Source organism: Myotis nattereri (assembly GCF_964212035.1).
Source record: "Myotis nattereri genome assembly, chromosome: 2".
NCBI classification, from domain to species: Eukaryota; Metazoa; Chordata; class Mammalia; order Chiroptera; family Vespertilionidae; genus Myotis; species Myotis nattereri.
This window is the reverse complement of record NC_138076.1, coordinates 114,900,088-114,923,524: the sequence shown is the minus strand read 5'-3', so window position 1 is coordinate 114,923,524 and position 23,437 is coordinate 114,900,088. Positions and strand designations below refer to the sequence as shown.

Genomic DNA, 23,437 nt, shown 5'->3' with positions numbered 1-23,437 from the left:
TTTTCCTGAATCTACATAAACAATTAAAAACGCATTAACATATGTACTACTATTTGTAATACCTTAATAAAATAACATTTAAAAACATAAAAAAATGCATCAACATTCAAATGAAAAGAGTACATACACACAACATCACTTCTTTGACATTTCTGCCAAACATGCAGGACCTGGATCTAAGGAGGGAACATCAGCCGCACCGAATGAGAGGTTTTCTGGGGAACAGCTGGCCTGTCTCCTTTAAAGGTGTCTAGGGCCTGAACGCCAAGGAAAGGCTGAGAGCTGTCCTAGACAAACGGAGAGCAAGGAGACAGGACTTGGTTCAGGACTTGTCATGGAAAGGACATTATTAGAACCATCAGTGGGACTTACATGGGCCTGAGCATCAGTGGTGCTATTGGATCGATGTTGACTCCCAGACTTTGACGACTGAATTATGATCATGGAGAAGGTCCTTGTTGGTAGGGAATATATATACTAAGGAATTTGGGGCTGGTGGCAGGTCAAGCATATTATTCTCAAATGATCCGGGGGTCGGGGGAGGGAAGGTTATTTGTACAAGTATGTCCTCGGGCCATACTTTCAAGTTTTCTCTGTGATCTTTTTAAAATATGAAAATTATTGTTAAAAACCTCAACGGTAATTGTAGCAATTGTTTAGGGTGCAGACCAACAAAGGACTGTTCTGAGGAGTATTTTTCACCAACAGTCTTTAGAATTGCTGACACAAGGTGGCAATTCAAGCCGGTGATTATGGCTTTGAAATTCTCCGCAACAGTGCCTCCGCTTACTGCCTACCCCGGGGGAAGCAGCACCCAGCACCCGCCCCTCTGTTCACCCTGGTTACAGTGGCAGATCCTGCTCACAACTTCAGATGTGGATCAGATTCCCCCACACAAGGGTGGGGCATGGGACACTGGGGCAATTGACCAAAAAGACCACTGGGGGCAGTGTTAGGCTGCTGCGCTGTCCAAGGGCAAGGTGCCTATCCATCAACCCACACTCATTACATCAGGGGGAAAATACTTTGAAGCATCCCGTGTGCTGATTAACATACTTTTTTAGTGCCAAATGTGGCCAAGTAGCCCTTGAATTAGCACATCCTTAAGGCGGGACTTCTGATCAGAGTGTTTCAAAGCCTAACTACCGTGGACGTATATGTCTGACCATAGCCAAGCACCCCTGGAGTGCAGGTTATCACCAACCAGCCCGACCTGCTCACTCGATTTTGAAGTAAGTGGTGATTTCTGCGCATGCACACAGGAGGCGAGCGCGGCAGCACCGTCCTTGTGGGCCGTAATGACCTGTGCCTGCACCTGGCCGTCTGTGCCCTGCGAGTGAAAATCAGCACCCCTTGACCTAAACATAGTAGATTGCCGAGGTGCTTTTCTCCTCATGGAAGCAGTTTGCAGCTGAGACAGAGATCTTGCAAATGATCGCAGTCCTCTTGCCCACAGCCCAGGGGAGGCACCGATGCGAAGAACCAGTGGATCAGTGGCTGCTGTCATTGGCTTGTCCTCTGCTGGCGGCCTGGGAAGCGCACCAGGACGGGGACCGGGAGGCATCCTATGCAAGGGGGTAGTGCTGGTTACTGTGCAGCCTCGGGCCCCTGACTGAGACCCGAACTTCCTCTGTGAATGTCCAGTTCAGCATTTCAGCCTGGGGAGAACAGCCTTTAACCTGGTGCTTCGCCTGTCCCGTCTCAGCTCCCAGGAATGCACAGGTCTCTCTCGAGCCCCAACGGGCAGAGGAGTCGCCCACCGAGGACCTTATGAAACGTTTAGGTCCTGGGCTGCTTCCCCAGGGCCCCTGACCCACCCAGAGTGTGCCTGGGAGAGTCCCTGCCGGACAAACCCCCAATGATGTTGATGCCCACGGTCCGTGGGCCCTCAGAGGAGCCCTGCTCTAGTGGCAGGACCATGGGGCTGGCTGTCAGAAAGCCCAAGTTTGCCTCCACAGCCCTTTTATCCACAGCCGGCGACCTCGGGCTTCCCCACACGTGCAGTGCAGTAGATGGGAGAGCCCTTTACAGACTGGAGGCTCTTCCAAAGCAAGAGGGTCTTGCCCCGGTCGTGACACTAACCTTGATGCTCTACCGTGGATGCTGAAACCTTCTGGTGCCTCTTCTCCAGTTTTCACAAAGATGCCGTTCTGTCCCCAGCCTTCAACACAGCCAGGTGTGAGAAACTGCAGAAGGAGAAGGAAGAGCTGGAGAGGCGGTTTGAGGACGAGGTGAGGAAGCTGGGCTGGCAGCAGCAGGCCGAGCTCCAGGACCTGCAGGGGCGGCTGCAGCTGCAGTTCCAGGCGGAGATGACGCGCCTTCAGGAGGAGCACAGCGCCCAGCTGCTGCGGATCCGGTGTCAGCACCAAGAGCAGGTGTGTTTGTGCTGCGCTCTGTCTCTGCTGTTGGGATGTGCAGGTGGAAGGTGGAGGGGGAGCCATGCTACTTGAGCCCGGAATCCTGTCCACAGGTGAGTTACTTGCAAAGTTCCCTCTCTGATTTCATTTCTTCCTCCGTTGCCTCCTTTCCTCCCCTCCTGCCTTTCTGGCCTCCCTCTCCTTGTTCTGCTAAGTGTGCTCCTGCCTAGAAAGTTCTCCCTCTAGACCAGGGGTGGGCAAACTTTTTGACTCGAGGGCCACAATGGGTTCTTAAACTGGACCGGAGGGCCGGAACAAAAGCATGGATGGAGTGTTTGTGTGAACTAATATAAATTCAAAGTAAACATCATTACATAAAAGGGTGCGGTCTTTTTTTTTTAGTTTTAGTTTTATTCATTTCAAACGGGCCGGATCTGGCCCACGGGCCGTAGTTTGCCCACAGCTGCTCTAGACACTCTGTGGCCATCCTCTCAAGCACCAAGAGAGAATTGTCTGCCAGGCTTACTGCTAGAATTTTGGTACCTGAATGTGCCTGCACAGAGTAGGTTGTAGGTTTGAACTTGCCAAATAAAAGCATGAATGCCGCTAGCTGGCCCAGCGGTCTTACTAGAGAGAGCGATTCATCTGGAATGAGTAGAGAATGGTTCCCAGGGAGCCCGTCAGGTGCAGCAGGTAGGAGCGGGAGCCTCCCTGTCCATCACTGTGGGTGCTGACCGGAGACTCTGCTTCCATGAGGACCAGTTCTGCTCCGTTCTTTTCTCCTCTTTCTAAGTCCCCAAAGCTCTGTTGCCTTAATACCCGCCTTCTAAGTGGTGCATTGTTTCTCGTGGTCTGCTAATGGCATTTGCAAAGAGCACGCTAAGTCTCAGGCTGCCCCCTCCCACTGCTTCCAAGTGGACACCCTGGACGGTGATGGCCCCCAGAGGCTTGTGAGTCTAATGGGCTCAGGGAGAACACCAGAGTAATAATAAGCACCATTGTTGTCATTAAAAGTCTCCCATTTGACACATTTTATTCCATTCAGCATCTTTTCTGTGGAAACCAGACACACCTGCCTGCTTAAGGTTGTTTAGACTTACAGACCAGGACACAGAATAGGTTACGGCTAAAGTTACACTGGTGCTAATGTTAGAACCAGGTCTCCAGCATCTTGCGTCCTGAGCTCGCAGAGCATAACCCCTGTAAGCAGACGTTTGTCCCTGCGCTGTCTGCAGTGTTCGCATGGCCCTTGGATACATCCCCAACCCGGTGCAAATAGCGGCTCTGAGCCTCTGTATCCCTGGGCCATTCGCTCCCAGTTTTGCACAGAGAACGTGTTTATACCTGTGTCCACGAAGAGACTTCTGGTCCAAAGTTCTGGGTTGGCTGAGAAAGTGCCAAGAGGTGGGAGGGAGGGCAGGAGGTGGCTGCCAGGCAGGAGAGGGTGCTTCGAGGGGCCCTCGGAGTGAAAGCTCCCTTTCACCTAGGCCAGGAATATCTGGAGTGCCCACTGCACACCAGGCACACGTCAGGGTCCTGCCAGAGACGCCCAGATTTATAAACCGTGGGCGTGCTTGACCCATGCCTCAGGCGATCGCCAGGGAAGTTCTGAGGGAACTGACCCTGGGTGAGCAGCAGAGACATGCTTAGGAACTGAGAGTTTACTTCCAGCTGTGAAGACAGGGAACATTTTCTGGTAGAACTAACACCCGAGTGCTGTAGGTCTGAGTAAACCTGCTGCAGACACCCATTGGCTGGGGGGATGGATGATTGAAACCTGTGACTCGTTCAGGCCTGACTTTGGCCCCTGCTGCGGAGCATGGGTGGCCAGCCTGACCACAGCCGCCCCCCCTCACCGCCCCCCCACCCCCCCACAGCCAGCAGAGAGAGTGCAGGCAGTGAGGGAGGCGAGGCAGGACATCACCAGTTCTCATGCAGTAGAATCCGCGTTCGCTCTGTGCAGGAAACTCAGTGCACGGCTGCGATGGGGAGGTGTGAGGTCTGCGGTTTCAGCTCTCCAGCTCGGACTACCCACCCTCAGGCTTCTTTATCGGGGACAATTTGCATTTGGCAATGCTGACCCTATGGAGAGTGACATCTGTCCGCAGTTGTGCTCCACCAGCTTCACAGTCGACCAACCCGACCTCTGGCCGCCCAGCGCCCGCACCAGCAGCGCAGGAGCTCCCGCAGCTTCGCTCAGGCTGGGAGCTCGTGCGCTGAGACACGTGCACCTCTGACTGCTGCAGGGTCTCCCTCCGACAAATCCAGCCGTCCGCTCGCCTCTGCCAGCACATGGGAGTCACTGAGGAACGTGTGGCAAAGCACCCTCCTCATCCTCACCCCACGGTAACTGCATCAGAACGGCTGGTGGGTCGGGTTGTTCGTCAGCCTGACCTGAAATGCAGTGGCCCCCGACACCGGCCTCCGGGCTTCCTTAAGTGCCAATAAAGATTGGGCCTGATTTTTATTTCAAAATGACCATAAGGTGTTTAATCAAAATCAGCACGTGTGCCATAGCTAGCTCCGCATGAATAGAAGCCAAACTGCCAGAGCCCCCACCTCGAAGCACACAAAACGGATTTTCACTGAAAATACACAGGCTTGCCCCCTTTTGCCCAAACACAGTGCCTTCCAGTTGTCCTCTCTGGGCTGTCTACTGTTTCCCAAAGATGCTCAGCCACAGAGCCTCAATTCAATGGTCAATTATGTGACCTTTGACCCCAGTCCTCCACGACGCTGTGGCCTTGTGTCCTCCTCCCTGACCTGGCCCTGAAGTCACTGTGGACTCTGCTCAATGAAGTCTGAGCAGAGGCGCCCTCCCCTCCGGGGGAAGCAGTGCTCCTCCTCGGCCTTTACGTTGCTTTGTCTCGGATTCAGGACGTCCTTTCTCCCTTTCTGAAGGAAAGCGCCCTTTCAGACTAGCTGGCAGCCTCCGCATCCTGCACTTCATGAGGACATACAGAGGCCACTTGGTTCATCCCCTGGCATTACATCTCCTTAGTCCTCCTGTGACAGGCGCACAGCTGCCACCAGCAGAAGCCACAGGCCCTCGAACAGAAGGAGGTTCCAGGGACCCTCAGTCCTCCAGCTCCAGAGCCCCGCCCAGCACAGCCCAGAGTCTCAGTACCCCGGGAGGAGGCGCTGTGGGAAGGTGGGGGCCGCCTGAACTCCTGCTCATGTGTGGGCTGCAGTGGGGGCGGAAGGCACATCCTGGAAAGGGATGGAGTGGGACTGGGTGCTCTGGGATGGCTAGCTGCCCACCCTGAGTAAGCAGCTACCCAGGCTATGTAAGCAGGCACCGAAGGGAAGGAAAATCCGTAAGAGAACCCTGGAGAGAGTGAACATGGGCCGCCCCCTCTGTCCCACCAGACAGGGATGTGTGTCTGGGATGGGAGTAGATGGGAAGTTAATCTGATTTGGGTTTAATGAGTAAAGCTGAGATGATACAAAGCACATGCATCTTCATTCTAAACGTAAGTTGTCTCTCAGGGAATGGCCAAAGCCTCAGATAGTTGTGTGTTGCAAATGGCTGAGTGAGGAAGCCCGCAGCTGCATCTTACCCATCCAGGGGGCGGCTCTCCGACCCTTTGCTGTGCTGTTGCTCAGCCCAGCAGAACTGCAGGCCCCTGTGGAGTGGAGCCTGCCCCGGAACAGCTGCTTCTCCACACCACGGGGCCAGCGGAGGGCGCAGCCAGACTCCTGCTCCGGGCGCAGCCCGAGCTCCGTCTCCCTGGAGAAGGAAGGAGTGGCCCAGCAGTGGCTTAAGGCCCCAAGAGAAGGATGCTTCCTCCCACCTAAGCCTGCCGTGGACTGACAATGAATCAATGATCTGATGTTTCCCTTCCGTCAACTTGTCTGAATCCCTTCAAACACCTGCAGCGGGTTTCAGGGTGTCCTCAGGCTGAAATCTCACTGGCCGCTTCGGAGTGTGAGGCCATGCCCTGGGAAGAAGCCAGGGGCCCCGGAGGAGCAGTCATGGGGATTAATACTCTGACAAGAAGAGGATGGCCGATAGTGAACAGCTCCTTCCCCAGAGAGGGAACAGTCTTCCAAAAACATAAAGATGTATAGGAACTTTACTGAAGAGCAAGGATTCTTACGCCCAAATCTTGGCTCATTGGTTCATACTGGTTTCCTCTTGTTGTGTATGGCCTTTCAGAGTTAGGGGATCCGTATTTCACTCATAAAAGCACCTGTGAGTGGCTGTAACAGAGAGACATCATGCTTCCTATATTGAGCATGGGATTGAATCACCATCAAATCACAGACCTGCCTCCCAACAATCCAGAAGGGTGATGTTCAGCTTCAGACATAAAGTCATATTGTCTGACAGGGCATCTTCTCTGCCAGGGACAGAGGGGACTCTTCTGGAATATGGTAATTTGTGTCAGAGCCAATAAATTAGAATCACACCAAGGACTGATCAAAGATTTTTCTTTAAACTGAACTGGGTAACAAGCATCCAGATAATGTGTGGGGACCTATGTCTGCAGACAGGGTGATCTTGGCTCAACTGATACAGTAGGGAAGCAGAAAAAACATATACTTGTATTTTTTTTAACCAGTGATTTATTTTTTCAAGAGACTGAAATGCCTTGGATGAAGATTCTATGAAAACCTCATATAAAAAGGAATTGGACAATTATGTACTGTGGTAATCAGCTTTTCTGATAAATGGAGTTATAGGTCTGAGCCTTAAGTAAAACATAGTTTCATCAAGAATGGCCTGTAAGCTTGGCTGGTATACCTCAGTGTTTGAGTATAGACCTATGAACCAGGAGGTCACGGTTCCATTCCCAGTCAGGGCACATGCCTGCGTTGTGGGCTCAATCCCCGGTAGGGGGCGTGCAGGAGGCAGCCAATCAATGATTCTCTCTCATCATTGATGTTTCTGTCTCCCTCTCCCTTCCTCTCTGAAATCAATAAAAACATTTTTAAAAATTAAAAAAAGGATGGCCAGTGAATAAAAGTGAGTCATTGCATATCATGTTCGTTTGAAAAATGTGATGCAGCTATCCGAACACTGTGGAGTTCACTGTTGGTTTTGCCAGTGGTATTTCTGTTTTCATGGATGAAGTTCTCTTTTACCTTAGGAGAGGAAAGTCAGGCAAATTTTCCCATGCAATTATAGTACCCGGAGTGAAAATCTACCCCATTTTAAAACAAAAATACTCGCATGCATCCACTCCACACGTGGGCTTCCGTTCCTGTGGAGAGCCCTTCCTCCTTTCAGACCAAAGGTCGGCCTGTGAATTGTCCCTTGAGGGACAAAGGACCCTGGGCGTGGCTGAATAGTACCAGCTAGAAGCAGTATGTTTAACTGGTCCACCACGGAGCTTCAGGACCTGGGCACGCTTCCTGCTTCAGTGTTCCTCAAACACTAGGTTTTGACACACTAGTAGATAAAAATTTAACAAACAGATTATTGCAAGTAGGAGGGGAAAGTATTGTTTTTTGACACTTTGGTTTGTGCTTGTGTGCTGTGTTACAATGTACAGTAGTATTTTTTGCAATGGTGGCTGACAAAGAATTTGGAAAAGCACTTCTGGTTTGCTAGCGTGGGGAGAGGCTGTTTTAGGCAATTACTCCTGTAAGTCATACATTTGAAGTTAAAAACAACAGCACAACAACGAAATAACAAAAACAGTACATGTGTTGGTGGTGGGGGGCGGGGGCGGAGATCAGGAAGAGTGGAAGTGAAAAATCCTAGGCTAGCTGTGCTCCTCGTGATTAAAGTCCTGGAAACGACCGCAGCCTCTCGTGCTGGACGGGAGGCCCAGATTGCAAGCTGATGGCTAGGACTCGGCTGCCTTGGCCTTGGTGAGAGGCTCCTCGGGCACTCGTTGCTGCTCTTGCTGGGAAGGCAGCAGGGGTGTGTTTGATGGAGCTTCGCCTGTGCAGTCAGACAGACCTGGGCCGACTGCTGGCTCTGCCCCTTACTGGGACTTGGGCAAAATGTTTCCAACTCTCTGAGCCTCAGTTTCCTATAAGATGGACATAAGTATTTCCTTTACAATGTGCTAGGAGGGGTAAGCCGAGTAGCTGGTAGCAGGTAGCTTAGTAAGCGTTAGTTCCCTCCAGTACCTTGTGCGCTGTGGCTCCCACCTGCCGCCGGAGCGCAGAACAGACCATCTAGCAGGGAGGTCCCTCCTCTTTTCCTGAGTCATCGTCACCAGAGAGATCGGTGTGAGGGGAAGGAATGGGAGTGGGCAGTGGATGGTCCAGAGCCAGGCCCCGGATGGTAAAGAGGGGGCTCACGCAGCCATTCCCACAGGAGCCTCCACCCTCCTGCAGACAGCCTGCCTCCAGGGGCTGCCCTGTCCCCACCAAATCCTGGCTCCCCTGCCTCCACACAGGATGAGGGTGGCTGTCACCGCAGCAGAATGACTTTTCCTTGCGTTTTGGACCACTGACCTTTCTACTCTGTGAGTTCCATCTCTGTTCTCCAGGCAGTGAGGATATCCCTGCCACCCGTCCGTCCCGCATAACGGTCACTGTGGTTCTCCTGCAGGTAGAAGATATCACCGCCAGCCACGAGGCTGCTCTCCTAGAGATGGAAAACAACCACACGGTGGCCATCGCGATCCTGCAGGATGACCACGACCACAAAGTCCAAGGTAGCTACCATCCTAGATGTGTGTGGCCGGCAGGGTAGGCCATGGGAGCCCAGCCTCCTGCTGCAGACACAAGGAGCACCTCCTGCTCGCTTGTCCCACTTTCCTTTCTTCCTTCCTTTTGTTCCTGGTGTGTTCTCTGTGCTGCTTGCTGTGGAAAGGAAAGATGCAAAACCAGGATCCAGGTAGCACTTCTTTCCTCTGCAGCAGTTACCCTCAACCTTGCCTGGATGTTGGAATCCCTGGGCGCTGTGATTAGAGGCTGGTGCCCGTCTAGGTCCACTCCGGGCCCCCAGGCAGCTGGTCTGGGGTGCAGCTGGGCATCAAGATTGTATAAAGCTCCTGGGAGGAGTCTGACAGGGCGTTGTGCTTAAGAACCACCGGTGTCACGTAGGCGTGGAAACCCCGGGCCTGTCTGGGCCTCACACAATTAAACAGCAGTCTCGGTGGACACACCTTTCAAAGGCAATTTTGCGATAAAAAAGATAAAATCACTACAAATAGAGGGACATTAAAAATGACCTAATGAAACATAAAAAAGGAATAACAAAAGTAAGCCTTCATTTAAAATATGTATAGATTCATAGCAATGCTGCTCAAATAACTGATTTTATTTTGTAGATGTAACCTAAGGACTTGTCTTCTTCTAGGAGAATTCATGAGGGCACTTGGCCTCCCTTTCTCCTCCCAATGCACTGTTCCAAAATAATAAACCGACTCTTGGACGGGTCATCTCACCTGGAAGAAATGCTAACTGTTTTAAGAGTACCACCACGTGTCCACTCGTCCCTACATAGACCATTATGAGGGCTCGCTAACATTTACATAGAATATGAAGATGGGAGTAACAGTGAGAATCATCAGTGGAGAAATGAAACTGAACAACACCCCAAACCCCAAACTACCAACCAGTTATTTTATCTGTTTACAGAAAAGAAGCCTTATAGCCAATTAGCTGTACAGAAAAATGTTGGCAGCAAAGACGTCTGGGGCAGAAACAGCACATGTGCCAGCTCCCACCCTGGGCTGCCCATTGGGACCACCTGGGAGTTAAAAAACAACAACACGGATGAGTACATCCCACCTCAGAAATTCCACTTTAATTGCTCTTGGGTGCAGCCCAGGCTTCAGGGCTTTTTAAGGCTCCCCAGGTGATTCTAATATGCAGCACATTTTGAGAACCATTGTCTTAGAGCACAGTGTTGGGTGTGGGGCAGAGTGTTATGACCTCAAAATAATTATGTTATGGGTACACAGTTGTCAGGCATGGTGTATACCATGTCCAGGATAGATACAGCCTGCCTCTCTCTTGGGGTATTGGGGTCATCTGAATGTCCTAAAGCCCATCGCTGGGCTGTAGATAAACAGTCTCTGAGTGGGAATGCGAGTGGAAATGATGCAGTGAGCCACACTGTTGCCTTTTGTTGCTGGATTTTCATAAAATAGACCTGGCAGATTTTTCTTACTAGCAAAGCCTTGCTTAGATGTCGCATCGAAGGCCTTTGCATTATATATAGTAGATATAATAATAGCAAAAACATTCATTATTATGGTCAGGACAATGTGCTCAATGGCTATTAAAACCAATCATTTAGACAGAAAGACACATAGGTTTATCTTAATTCAATCAGCACAAATTAATTTTTTCCAAATGTAAATTTGAGTTATAACAACTAGATTTCTTAGAGACCTTCTCCATTATTAGTTCAACGATTTGGATCAATGGAAACCAAAAGCTTTTCCTAATTGCATCTCTGGCCAGCCAGAATGATAATTGTTGGTCTCTAGTACTCTCCTGTCCGAAGCATGTGTGACCCAGACTGATTAATGAGACCTCTCCTCCCTCCAGTTATAACATGCAAACAAATTGCTTGTGTAGCCAGAATGATATGGGCTTCACCCAGTTAATCAGACTGTTCCCATCTGGAGGAAAAGAGAATCCATTTGTTTAATAAGTCTTACATGACATCTCTTTCTGCCTCACTTGCAAATTATTACTGGAATGACACTTTGCTTAGAATAGAATGGTTCCAAACTCTCCAAGAGGAACCAATCCAATTAGTCCTCCTTTCTGTCTGAATGTCTTCATAGCGACTCTTTGCTCAAGCAAAGCCTAGAGATCTGTGGTTTTCAGAGTGTGGCCCAAAGGCCTCACAGACACAGCGCTTGCCCTGTTCACCCGTCGCTCTCCAGCGAGCCCAGGCAGCATGGAGGCTGCTCACAGCTCAGCTCTCTGAAAGCTCCCTCCTGCGGCCAGATGGCTGCTTTGTGGTGGAAAGAAAGAGTGGCCCTGGGATGGGAAGGAGATGGAGACTGAACATTGATCACCCAGTTGCTTTCCCATTTGGAAAACTTGGAGAATCAACCAAGTTGATTGGACCGTGGATGGAGGAGCTGACTTGTCCCGGATGGTGGGAGAGCGGGGTATAGAAATGAGTGTGTGTGCGCTCTATTTACTTCCCCCTCTTTTTCTCTCCCTTTCTCCTATTCTATCCCTCTTTATTTCTCTTCTAAATAACACCGCATACAATTCCAAAGTAATGGAGAAGTCCCTTTAGGCTCAAGTCTGCTGTATACCAGTGTCCCTAGTCACCCGTTTCTCATTTAGTCTGGCAAGAGTCTTGTTTGATCCTTTTCAGATGAAAGGCTAACTTAACAATCCGATGTCTTCTCTCCAGAATTGATGTCTACCCATGAGCTTGAAAAGAAAGAATTGGAAGACAGTTTTGAAAAGCTGCGGCTGTCATTACAGGTTAGTATCTCCTTAACCCTGCAGTCAAGCTAATGGCAGCACTGTTAGTCCTGTCCACAAACATTTGGGATATAGAGGGAGATAAGACGTTCCCCTGCCCTAAGGAATTTATTGTCTACTCAGAGGGTGGTGGCAGAAAGAGTGACAGACACCCACCAAAGGTAGCACATCCTTGCACCAAGGGAATACTACTGTCAATGAGTGCCACGGAGATCCAAGGTTGAGCCACACTTCCTGTGGTCAGAGGAGTCACCGCGCTGTGTGTGAGGAAAGGGACTTGGGAGAAGCACATGCTAGGCAGGGCGTGGTGTAAGGGGGGCTGCGAAGGGCAGAAGCCATAGGGCATGTCTGGGATTAAAACAAAGGACTTCAATCACCTGGAGGTGGGTGAGGCGGAAAGAACCTTCCCTGCCTCCACTGCCAACCTACACGACATGTGGGTCTCATGCCAGCGAGCAGCCTGACTTCCTTCTGAAGGGGCCCCAGCTCACCTGCACCCCCCTCCCCCTTCCAGAGACCCTGCCAGCTGCTCTGTGGAAAGATGATGGCCACCCACAGCCCCAGGGAGGAGCTGCCCGGGAAGCTAGGGTGCTTCTGTTCCCGGCTGTGGCATCTCAATCAGAGCAAGGTTAATTTTTAAATACTGGGGACACTCACACCTGGACATTGTGATGACAATAACAACGAATGCCCATTGATTACCATAAGTAACACAAAGCCAGGAGTGTTGCCTCTGACGGCTGACTCTCCCCTGGCAGCATGCATCACGCAGAGGCGGCCCTGTCTACGCAAGCACCCATGCTTGTGACACCAATGTCACACTACTCAGTGTGCTGTTCCACATTTTCCAAACAGGAAACAGTCTGCGGTAAGCCCACCACCCGCCCATCAACGGGCCTGCAACACGCAGTCCTCACGGGCTCATCCTCGGCAAATGTACCCCAAACTGCCTTCCTCATGCATCCCTCTCACAGCATCAGGTGCGCTGTCCTCAGGAACGCACGCCCGGAAAGGGAAAGCCAGACTGTGGTGTAACAGAAACCCACCAGCCCCAAACCGCAGAGAAGGTTTTGTTTCACCCGTGAGGAGTCTTCATTCCGCCCCTGCCATCCCTCGGGCAACACCCGGCAGCAGACAGAACCCATTTGGGCGGGAGGTTATTTGGTACAAGGAGGGTGGAGCTGCTAGAGCCAACTGCCGCCAGTGACTGGCAGCTGCAGAAGCAGGCTTGTGGTAAGAGATTTGAACTCGGGCTTAAATCCCATGGCGCCCCCTCTTACTAGCTTTGAAACCTTGGGCAATACGTGAGCTCCGTGAGCCTTGGGTACCCGTCTGTGAAACGGCGCTGACGGAACCTTCCGCGAGGAGTGACGTGTGTAAAGTGCGCAGCACCAGGTTGGCTCCTGGCAAATGCTAATAAGCAGCAGCTCTTGCTGTTCTGATCGTGGCTAATATTATTATTTGTTATATTTATTTTTATCATCCTCACGATTGTTATCATGCCGTTGGTTAGCTCCTAAGGGGCCGGTGCGGGGCCTCACCCTGGACATACAGGAGCCAATCCAATTGGAAGCAGCCTGTGCCGTGTGACTGCTGCGCACCGCGTGGGCCTGTGGGTTGGTGTTGAGTCATGGTGAATGTGGCAGAAACACCAGTTGGATATTTGAGGTCCATCCTAGGTGGTATTTGCCTGATGCGCTTTTGCTGTTCTGCTTTTTGATGGAGGAGGAGAGGCTTGAAAGAAATGCAACCTCTGACAGCGCTGACACAGCTGGTGCCGCGCGGCCTGGGGAGGCACCGGGGGTGTGGTAGTTAGCTTCCAGAGCACCACTGCCTACATCGCCAGGGCCTGTGGGTACAGGCTCCCGCTGACTACTGCATTGCCCTAGTACCCAGGGCCTGTGGGTACAGGCTCCCACTGACTACTGCATTGCCCTAATACCCAGGGCCTGTGGGTACAGGCTCCCACTGACTACTGCATTGCCCTAATACCCAGGGCCTGTGGGTACAGGTCCCGCTGACTACTGCATTGCCCTAATACCCAGGGCCTGTGGGTACAGGCTCCCACTGACTACTGCATTGCCCTAATACCCAGGGCCTGTGGGTACAGGCTCCCACTGACTACTGCATTGCCCTAATACCCAGGGCCTGTGGGTACAGGCTCCCACTGACTACTGCATTGCCCTAATACCCAGGGCCTGTGGGTACAGGTCCCGCTGACTACTGCATTGCCCTAGTACCCAGCCTTTGCTTTTAATGGCACTGTGGGGGCTTTTGTTATTTAAGATGAAATAGGAGTAACTGGAAACAAAGAAACAAAAAAAGAGCACAAGAAAAAAACCAAGGCTGGTTTGCCAAACAGGGTTGTCTGCCATGCTGAAGAAAGCAGTCAAGCCAGGCACCTCATACATTACAGTGTTACTCTGTACAATTCCATAATTTACAATACCTTGCTCCTTGCTCCTTGTGTCGGCTGGGATGAGGCCATTACTCTTGAGAGAAGAGTTCATTGGAATTCCGTAGGTTCTAATGTTACAGAAATGGTGTCATTGGGCGGAGAACTTTGATGATCAGTCCTTGCTAGGGCTGCCAGGGAGGGGTGAGCCAGGGAAGGGGTGTGGTGCCCCCTCAGACACCCCTTCCGTCAGCCGGCACACGGAGGGCTGCCTTGTGGCTGGTGTGTGCTGGGGGCCAGGAGCATGGTCTACACCAGTGATGGCGAGTCTACACCAGTGATGGCGAACCTATGACACGCATGTCAGAGGTGACACGCAAACTCATTTTTTTTGGTTGATTTTTCTTTGTTAAATGGCATTTAAATATATAAAATAAATATCAAAAATGTAAATCTTTGTTTTACTATGGTTGCAAATATCAAAAAATTTCTATATGTGACACGGAACCAGAGTTAAGTTAGGGTTTTTCAAAATGCTGGCACGCCGCGCTCAAAAGGTTCACCATCACTGGTCTAAACAGAAGGTCTAAACTGGGGCCAGATGGCCTAAAAAGGGAGGACAGCCTCCGCTCACATCAGGGACCTGCACCCCAGTCCTGAGGCCCAGGGAGGCCAAGAGGAGCTAGAAGTGACTCTGGAAAGAGAGGGAGCTGGCGGATGGAGCCGGTGGGAGAGCTGGGCTGTAAAGTGGGGGTGGGGCAGCGAGAACCCCAGCTGGAACACGAGCGAGGCTGACGTGGGAGGTCTGTCACACCATGTGGAGCACCTGCCTCAGCTTGATGCCCATGGCGTGTGCACAGGCCGTCATCACGGCTCCCCAGGCTGCTGTGTCCCCAGAGGACCGAGCTGGACTCCTTGTGTCATTACTGCAGGACCAGGTGGACACGCTGACCTTCCAGAGCCAGTCTCTGCGAGACCGAGCCAGACGCTTCGAGGAGGCTTTGCAGAAAAACACTGAAGAGCAGCTGGAGGTGTCGAGTATCCCCGGCCTCCAGCACCGCGGGGCTCAGCGGGGCTCTGTGGACTTCTCCCCGGGAAGCCCTGTGGCTTCCTCAGCAGTCACCCCGATGACAGGGCCTCTGTGCTAATCTGCTACCAAAGCGACAGCTGGTCAGGCCCTCCCGGGTCTTACACATATTCCTGTCAGCACCTCTCCTCAGACGGGGGTTTCTCCATCTAAATGTTATTCCTGCCACAGGGCACACAATTCCTGCCACAGGGCACACGGCTCCCGCCACTGTGCCTGAGCTCCTGGGACAAGCGTGGCCCGGCCAGGACCACCTCGCCATTGTCCTCTCCAGCTCCCTCAGGCTGGCACGGGGAGGCTCCACTGAGGCCCGAGTTAGTAGGTTGAGCGAGTTTTTGCCAGGAGAGCTGGCACAATTCCTCCCCTCTGGTGTCCAGTTGCCATATGCAGCACATCACACCCAGTTAAACCTGCATTACAGAGAAGTTAGTATAAGGATGTCCCTTTCAATACTTATACTAAGTATAATGTTGTTTATCTGAAATTCAAGTTTAACCCACTTTACTATGGGGTTTTTGTTGTTGTTGTTGTTGGCATCTGGCAACCTCACTCTAACATTTCTTTTTTTAAATGCCTTTTCTGCTTTTAAACCACTTTGCTCTGTTTCTATGCTGGGCTGGGGCTCTGAAGGGCACAGCTGGCACCTGGAAATCCCCGCCACCTGCTGAACCAAGTGGTCTGGGTGACTGTCCAAAGCCAGTGTCGAACTGACTCCTTTCGCCGCACCAGCTCCCTCTGGGGATGGGCTGGTAGCATCCGGCCATTCCAGCCCCCACACTCTCCAGTGGTGATGGCTGTCTCTCTTCTTTTCCCCAGGGAGCTGGATTTTTAGTTGCATTCCCAGTGGGACACCAGTGGGCATCTCTACCAGGGAGGGCTGTGTGAGCTGATGTTCTTCTCTCTCCCTCATGCTCCAGTGCCTCCTGGGCAGCTGGTTAAAGAAGACTAGCTTTAGTGAAATCCGTGACTGTGGTGAGCAGTGGCCTTTGCCAGGACCGGGAAGATAGCTTGTCGCTCTCTGCCCCTGTAGGTTGCACTGGCTCCCTATCAGCACTTGGAAGAAGACATGAAGAGTTTGAAGCAGGTGTTAGAGATGAAGAATCAGCAAATACACCAGCAGGAAAAGAAGATTATTGAGCTGGAAAAGCTGGTGAGTTGGTCTATTTCCTGGGGAGAGCCTAGCAACCTTACTGTCATCGTTGATGTCAACACTGACACCGTTCAGGACGCGAGCCCTGAACCCATGGCTCCCACCTGAGTGGAGAATTCTATCCTTGAGTCTCCAGGCCTTTCTTAGGTAGCCAGGGGTCTCAGAGGTGGCCTCATTTTGTCTAACTCTGCAGCCTCCATCCCCGCCCCATGGCTCTGAAGTGGTTTCCTCACTCCTCCCTGGCGGACGTGTGATGAGCCAGCACAGAGGAGCGTCACTGACGTGTGCCAGGCACCACGCAGAGCACTCTCCATGCCTCTGTTCCAACAGCAGGGCTGTGAAGGAGGTGCTGGGAGCCTGCTTTCACAAGTTAGAGAGGGGGGCCTGGGACAGGGCATCTCGCTAAAGCCAATCAGTGGCTACCCCCAGGCGGGAGGGAACCCCAGCCCAGCGCTCTCACCACTCAGCCTCACCTTTCAGCCTGACTTCCACAGAACCAGCAAAGGGTGCCCCTTTTGGGGAACAGAGCACCCCAAAGTTCATTCTCTACCTTTAGGCACAAGGGCCACGCCAGGGCTCAAGGAGATGATTGTCCAAGGTTAGTAGCAGAGAAGCCAGTTTCCAAGGAGATACCATCCTGAACTGGAACTTGACCCAAGGCTCTCAGATAAATTCTTATGTTTTATTCCTTTTTATAAATTGTTATATGAAAAACAAACTTTTGATACTATAAAAGGAAAATATGTGCATTATAGAAAAGGATTAGACAGCCCTGGCCATCGTGGCTCAGTGGTTGAGTGCCGACCTATTAACCTGAAGTCATGGTTCGATTTCCGGTTGGGGCACATGCCGGGGTTGCGAGCTCAATCCCCAGTAGGGGGCATGCAGGAGGCAGCCGATAACGATTGTCTCATCATTGATGTTTCTATCTCTCTCTCCCTCTCTGAAATCAATAAAAATATATTTTAAAAAAATGATAAGATAAACAGAAATAAGAAAATTAAAATATATTTCCACTACTGTTAACACTTTCCAGAGCTTCTCTGTACACGTGTACATACCTGAGACATCCCCTGCACACGTTCAGTGAGCAAATCTTTAACTTACCCCCTCAGTAACCAATCATCTGGTCTAACTGTTGAAGTTCTCCGTGGTTCTGAAATATCCTTGGAGCTGGTTGCCCTAATCAGGAGCTGCTGGAGACCTCAGTTTCACATTCAGTTGTCACGGCCCTCTCTTGTCTAGCATTGTCCCCTTTCGCAGACATCGCTTTCTGCCCGGTGCTCATCAGTTAGGAGGGGGCAGACTTGGATGTGAGTGTCTGATACCAGCATCCTGGCTAACGTTGGCCACGTGGCACCAGAGCCCTCGGCAGCCCAGAGCTTCCCAGCAAGACAACACCTAAGACCACTGGGAGCTCGGGGACAGAGGCCTGCCCTCCTGGTCCTGCCTGTAGTCCAACCAATGTGAGGACAGCAACCCTCCTCCTCCAGGCTGGGCCATCTGCACCCAGTTGTTCAATCACTGACAAGCCTAGAGGCTGATGTGGCTGTTTTTAGCCATGTTTTAGGCTTTCTGCAGGCATTCATGACTTCTCACTCCAGAAGCAGTTGTGTATATGGGGTAGGGTACTGTTTTAATCACATCCCACTTCCTTAGAGCAAAGTGGAGGGCTGGGTGAGAGTGTCTTGATGAAGAGCAGGGACAGAGGTCCATTCTTTGGCTCTGATTCCTAACCCTTATTCTTGGAGAGGTGAACGTTTTCCTTAAAGATTAACTACACTAATATAGAATTTGTTACGTTCTTTTCAAAAATAATTTATTTTAAACTTCATATTAGAATGGAACTGTACTTCAGCTAGGTCTCGGGCCCGGTGAGACCCTCTGACAGAGAGAATGGTATAAATTGTGGAGCAGTAACAGCCCTGGGTGCTGTGATTTTTCTGAGAATGTGCCAAGATGGTCTTGTGCTTTGCATTCCTGGCTGGCCATAGTCTCAGAAGGGAAAATGTGTCCATGTTTCCATCTCTCCATTCATTTAGAATGTCATAGGGTGCACCCAGCAAGGGAGGGTAATGCAGTACAGGGGGGCCCATGGGACCCGTTAGCCAGACTAGGTCCTGGTGCTGATCACGGCATATCTCTAACAATGGCAACGGCCTGGGGACACTCACTATAAAAAATATATTCTACACAGGATTCCAGTATATACATACACACACGTTCATAATATATGTGAAATAAAACTATATATCTAAAATATATAAAACTATACTTACTTTTACTATATACAGCACATTCTGGTATTTTCTCTTCTGCTTTATTCTGTTTTCAACAAATGCCGACCACATCCCTGTAACCTAATTTTACAAGCCACCAGTGCACTACACACTGTAGTTTGCAAAACACGCTTCTTGATAACCCTCCAAGGGCACTGGTCTCCTTCCTGTCAGACGGCCCTGCCAGAGGCCTCCTAACACTGCACCCTTTCCAGGCGGAAAAGAACATTATCCTGGAGGAGAAAATCCAAGTTCTCCAGCAGCAGAACGAAGATCTCAGAGCAAGGATTGACCAGAATACTGTCGTCACGAGGTAGGCAGAGCAGGTGTCTAAACTCACAAACCATGTGCCACCCGCAAAGTGGCTTTGCTGCTGAGCTTGAGGGTCCTGTTTGTGTCCCAACATCCAATTTACCTCACTCCTCTGCGCTGTGAGGCCTCCCCGACCGTCGGAAAGCATATGGCAGGAGCCCCGACCGACGCGGCTGGGTGTTGCTCAGGTTTGTTCCCAGGGCGGATTTTGGAGAGGGGCCGCTGGGGGTTCCCAGGGAAAAGGGAACCCCATGTGCGCCACCCTGTGCATGGCCAGCTCAGCAGTGCAGACCCACGTCTCCCTTGGCTGCTGAGCTGTCGCCATGGGCCAGCCTGGCCCTGGCAGTGAAGGGCTGGCCCTGACAGAGGACAGCAGAGATGGAATGTGCCAGAGAGAAGCCATGTAGCCAAATGCAGCTGCTCCTGGTGACATCGTCTCTATCTTGGTCCCCTGCTCTGAGGTCCCCAACTTCCAGGGAAGGATGTGGAGATACACCCCCCCCCCCCCACCACCACCACTTGGGTTGGTGTGCAATAAAACAGCCAGTGGGAGGCTATTTTTGTCCATGAGGGCTGAGCCATCACCGGGCTGAATGGGAGGGGGGAGGGGGCAGGAAGAGGGGAGGGAGAACCGATGTGGTGGTGGGACAAGCAGCAACAGTGGTTCAACCCGAGACTGTGGGTTAGGGTCCGACTTACCCCCGCTGCCCCCGCAGGCGTCCTTGGCCTGGCGTATCCGAGCTGAGGCCTGTGGCATGACTGTCCTCTCCCCGTGCAGACAGCTGTCGGAGGAGAACGCCAACCTGCAGGAGTACGCGGAGAAGGAGGCCCAGGAGAAGAAGAGGCTGAGCCGCACCAATGAAGAGTTGCTCTGGAAGCTCCAAACTGGGGACCCAACCAGCCCAGTTAAACTCACCCCCACGTCCCCTGTTTACCGCGGCTCCTCCTCCGGACCCTCCTCACCCGCCAAAGTGGGCACCACGCCCAGATGACAACGCCACGCGGCCCTCGGAGCTGCGGCCCCTCACGCACCCGCGCTTCCACCTGGGGGAGTCTTCACCACGGCCGCCCCGCGCATGCTCAGGAGCTGCTCAGCGGCGCCCTCCCCAGTCACACTGCTCTTCCCTGGCGTTGCCACTGAGGCGGTCGTGTCTGATGTGCAAACGTTGGACCGTAGTTAGAGCCAAAAGAAAGAAATGCCAATTGTTTTTGAGCAATGAATTTTCACTGCAGAATTTCAGGTTAGTGACAGATAGTTCAGTTTGGAATCTATACCGAATAATCATTGTGTGCTGCACCGATGTGTGTAGATATGTCAATGAACGTATCTGCACACGCGGTGGTTCTAAATTGCATTTTTTATAACATGAAGTGCTGACATATTTTGGTGAAGGTCAGCAGTTTTCTAACTTGTGCCTAAGAATACTTGGGAAATGAAAATGCATTTCTATCTAGCTTCCCAAGAATATTTCTACCCAAAATAGAAAAGAAAAAAAAAAAAGATACTGAGAAGAAGCGCCTTTCGACCTGCCACCAAGTGGTACTGTATTTAACACAAACACCAGCGACTTGTGAACGGTAACTGCCTTTGGAACAATCAGCTTCTTAGTCAACATGATCTGAAGTCACCATTATTCCATTCGCAGGTTTTAATTATCAAGGCTCCTGTGGTGAGTGGCTAAGGGAGCGCAGTGGGAAGCCCTGCGGGGTTTGGCAGCTTTTTGGATGTTTCGACATGACAGTGAATCATCTATAGTCTTGTAAACACAAGTTTTGCTTTTTTCCTAAATGGCATCCTGGAATCTGTCCTTCAGCTATTGCTCCCTCGGGGGAAATATGGGAGAGAAAGCCCTTCTGGAGGGAGGGTGAGGATGACCTTGGAGTTGACCAAGACCATTCGCCCTGCGGCCTCAAGAGGAAAACTGCTGACAGGATCTGTGCCCTGGCTGAGCCCAGGGCAGGGACGCTCTGGCAGTCTAGGTGGTTTGCTCTGATCTGATGCTGCGAGTGGTCAACCCACCGATATGACCCTCAGGCCCCCATTCATAGCAATCTCCCCTTCAGTTCGGTTCAGTAACTCAGTCCCATCACTGTGCATTGAGATGGCTCAGGGGTTCTAGCAGGGGCTTCCAGAAAACCAGTTCTTCCGTCCTGGGGGACCAATTCCACGCTGAGCTAGACCATCCCTTGACCCTCCAGGAACCCAGGTATATTTTCTGCAGGATCATCGAGCAATGCCACAGCTGACAGTGCTCCATCTAGGACCCAAACGGTCCTTCCACACAGAGGAGCCCACGGAAACTCCAGCCAGTGGTCACTGGCTGCTGGACTGGCACCTGTCTCTGAAATGGTAGAATTAGAACATGAGAGGTATTCCTGTAGTGCTGTGGAAGGTTAGGAGCATGACACCCAACAGGGAAGTAGTTTTAACAATTGATATGATGATAATGATGCCTTTGTTTCCTGTTTGTGACAGAGCCCCTGTACTTCCCTCCCTAAGGCCCCTGGAAATTGTCCTGAGCACAGGGCAGTCTGAGTATGACCAAGGCAAGTGGACTCAGGCAGGGTCATCTGTGGTGGGGAAGAGACGGCCCACAGAAGGGAGGGGTCGGCTTGCCCAAAGGCCTGCCTGCTTCGCTCACATGAACACAGACCTGGTCTGTGTTCCCTGCCTGAGTCAAGGTTGGGCTTCTGCTTGAGTTCCATCTTGTTTCTAGCAAACCCCCAATAGTATCCCCCCATGCTGGGGACATACACAGTAGATGCCCATCGAAGGAACGTTTCTCCTCTCATGGCTCTGCATGATGCTGTGACATTGAGCCGGGCATTCCATTAGAGTCGATTATGCCTTGTTCACAAAGCACACAGTTATGTCTCCTTCTCGCGGCACCGCCTCCAAACACAGTGTCAGCGGTAGCTCAGCTCTCCAGTTAGGAGCTGCGTCCACAGGGACGCCTGCTGAACGCAGTTACACAGCAACACCGGCTCCAGTGTTCTGTCAGGGTGTGCTACAGCGTGTTAGCCGGTTGTGGCCAAGGCGTGGTGATGTCAGCACTAAATAATCCCTCACCAGGAGGACTGGAGCTCTGCCCTGACCAGCCCTCACCATGCGCACTTGAGCTAATTCCTACATCGCCCTGGCCTCGTCCTTCACCATGGACTCCCGTCACCTCTGGCCGTTGTCCTGGAACAGGAGGGGTGGCAGCCATTGTGCTCCTTCCACCACTCTGCACGCTACTAGGACGTGGACCTCTCAACATGGAAGTCCTGTCATCACGTCTCAGGCCGGAGCTGTTTCCACTTACAGATGCCGCAGCTCCTCTGCCTCAGACAAACCCATCAGACCTCACCGACCTTTTCTGGGCATTTGGGAGCTGAGTGTGTGCCCTTCCCCACTGCCGGGCCCCCGAGCTGGGGCAGGATTCTGGCCGGGTTTCCGAGAGGGGAGGGGTTGATGGACTGGCACACTGGGTGTGATTGCTTGAATGGGGTCTCACATTCCTTACCCAGCCCCTACACTTTCTGTATTGCATATTTGTGTTTGAAGCATATTAAAGTTAATTTGAGGGAGCTCCCGTGACACGCACTTGATGTAACTCTTGGCCTGACCGCCTCAGGCTTGAGGCAATTCGGGCTGGAGCCATAGCAGCCAGGGAAGTGTTTGGCAGGCTGGATTTTTTTTCTGTGTTTTGCCAGGGTCAGCCACTGAGTGTCCAGACCTCTTGCCCTGATTCAGCAGGTCCAACGCCCCCCACACCCATATTTGAAGCCCAGGATCTCCAGAAGCCTGGCCCTGGCTTTCGGGGGCTCAGTGACTCTGCTCAGCCCGCTGTCTTTAGTAGGCTGGTGGGCTGGAGTCAGTGGGAAAGGGACACAAAAGATTGAGTGCAATTCTTTTACCATCGATTTCAAATTCAGCCCTAGGCAGGGTTATGATTCTACCCCCAACAAAAGTTTGATGTATCCTATATCCTGCCAGTTCATGCCTGGGTGGCCATAGAGCTTTCTCATGAGCAGCAAGGAGGAGCCCTCCTGGTGTGATGGTCACAGACAGCAGTTCCTTATCGTGCACAACGATCTGTCAGGCTTTCTCATGCCAACATGGGACACGGGAGCCTGGACAGCTCTGTGGCTCTTCCTATAATCCTCTGTGCAGCCAGCACGTTTCAGCCTGAAAGCACTTGCTCCCCAGTCCTGACCTCTGGGTGGGTTGCAGCCAGCTTGGCAGCCTGCCCCTGCTTAAGGATGCAAGGGAGACCCCTATTGTCAGTTCCCTGTGGGGCATATAGGAGTGGTAGGGACTTTAGTGAGACTGTAGCAAGTCTGCCGTCCTGAACAGCTGCTGAACAAGAGAGCTTTCGCGGATGATAAATCTCCTCGAGTCATTTCCAGACCTGCAAGGACCACAGAATCCCCTCTAAGTCACCCAGCTTCCAGATTATTGATAGTGACGACCTATTTATTGATTCACTTGTCAACCTGTCCCAGCCT

At 51.7% G+C, this 23,437-nt stretch overlaps 1 protein-coding gene across 4 annotated transcripts in view; it reads left to right on the top strand.

Moving 5' to 3' along the window:
* MTUS2 (microtubule associated scaffold protein 2) overlaps nucleotides 1-21,122 on the top strand; it is a 503,374-nt gene extending 482,252 nt beyond the window's left edge. For 2 of the 4 annotated variants that reach the window (XM_081083595.1, XM_081083597.1), the window contains 7 exons: nucleotides 2,161-2,375; nucleotides 8,869-8,974; nucleotides 11,650-11,723; nucleotides 15,051-15,149; nucleotides 16,236-16,355; nucleotides 18,850-18,947; nucleotides 19,725-21,122. In XM_081083595.1, the coding sequence (XP_080939721.1) occupies nucleotides 2,161-2,375; nucleotides 8,869-8,974; nucleotides 11,650-11,723; nucleotides 15,051-15,149; nucleotides 16,236-16,355; nucleotides 18,850-18,947; nucleotides 19,725-19,938 (926 nt within the window). In that variant the 3' untranslated portion in view covers nucleotides 19,939-21,122. The remainder of the gene's footprint in view (nucleotides 1-2,160; nucleotides 2,376-8,868; nucleotides 8,975-11,649; nucleotides 11,724-15,050; nucleotides 15,150-16,235; nucleotides 16,356-18,849; nucleotides 18,948-19,724) is intronic. The other 2 variants (XM_081083596.1, XM_081083598.1) reach the window with 1 other exon arrangement.
* Nucleotides 21,123-23,437: the final 2,315 nt, after the last annotated feature.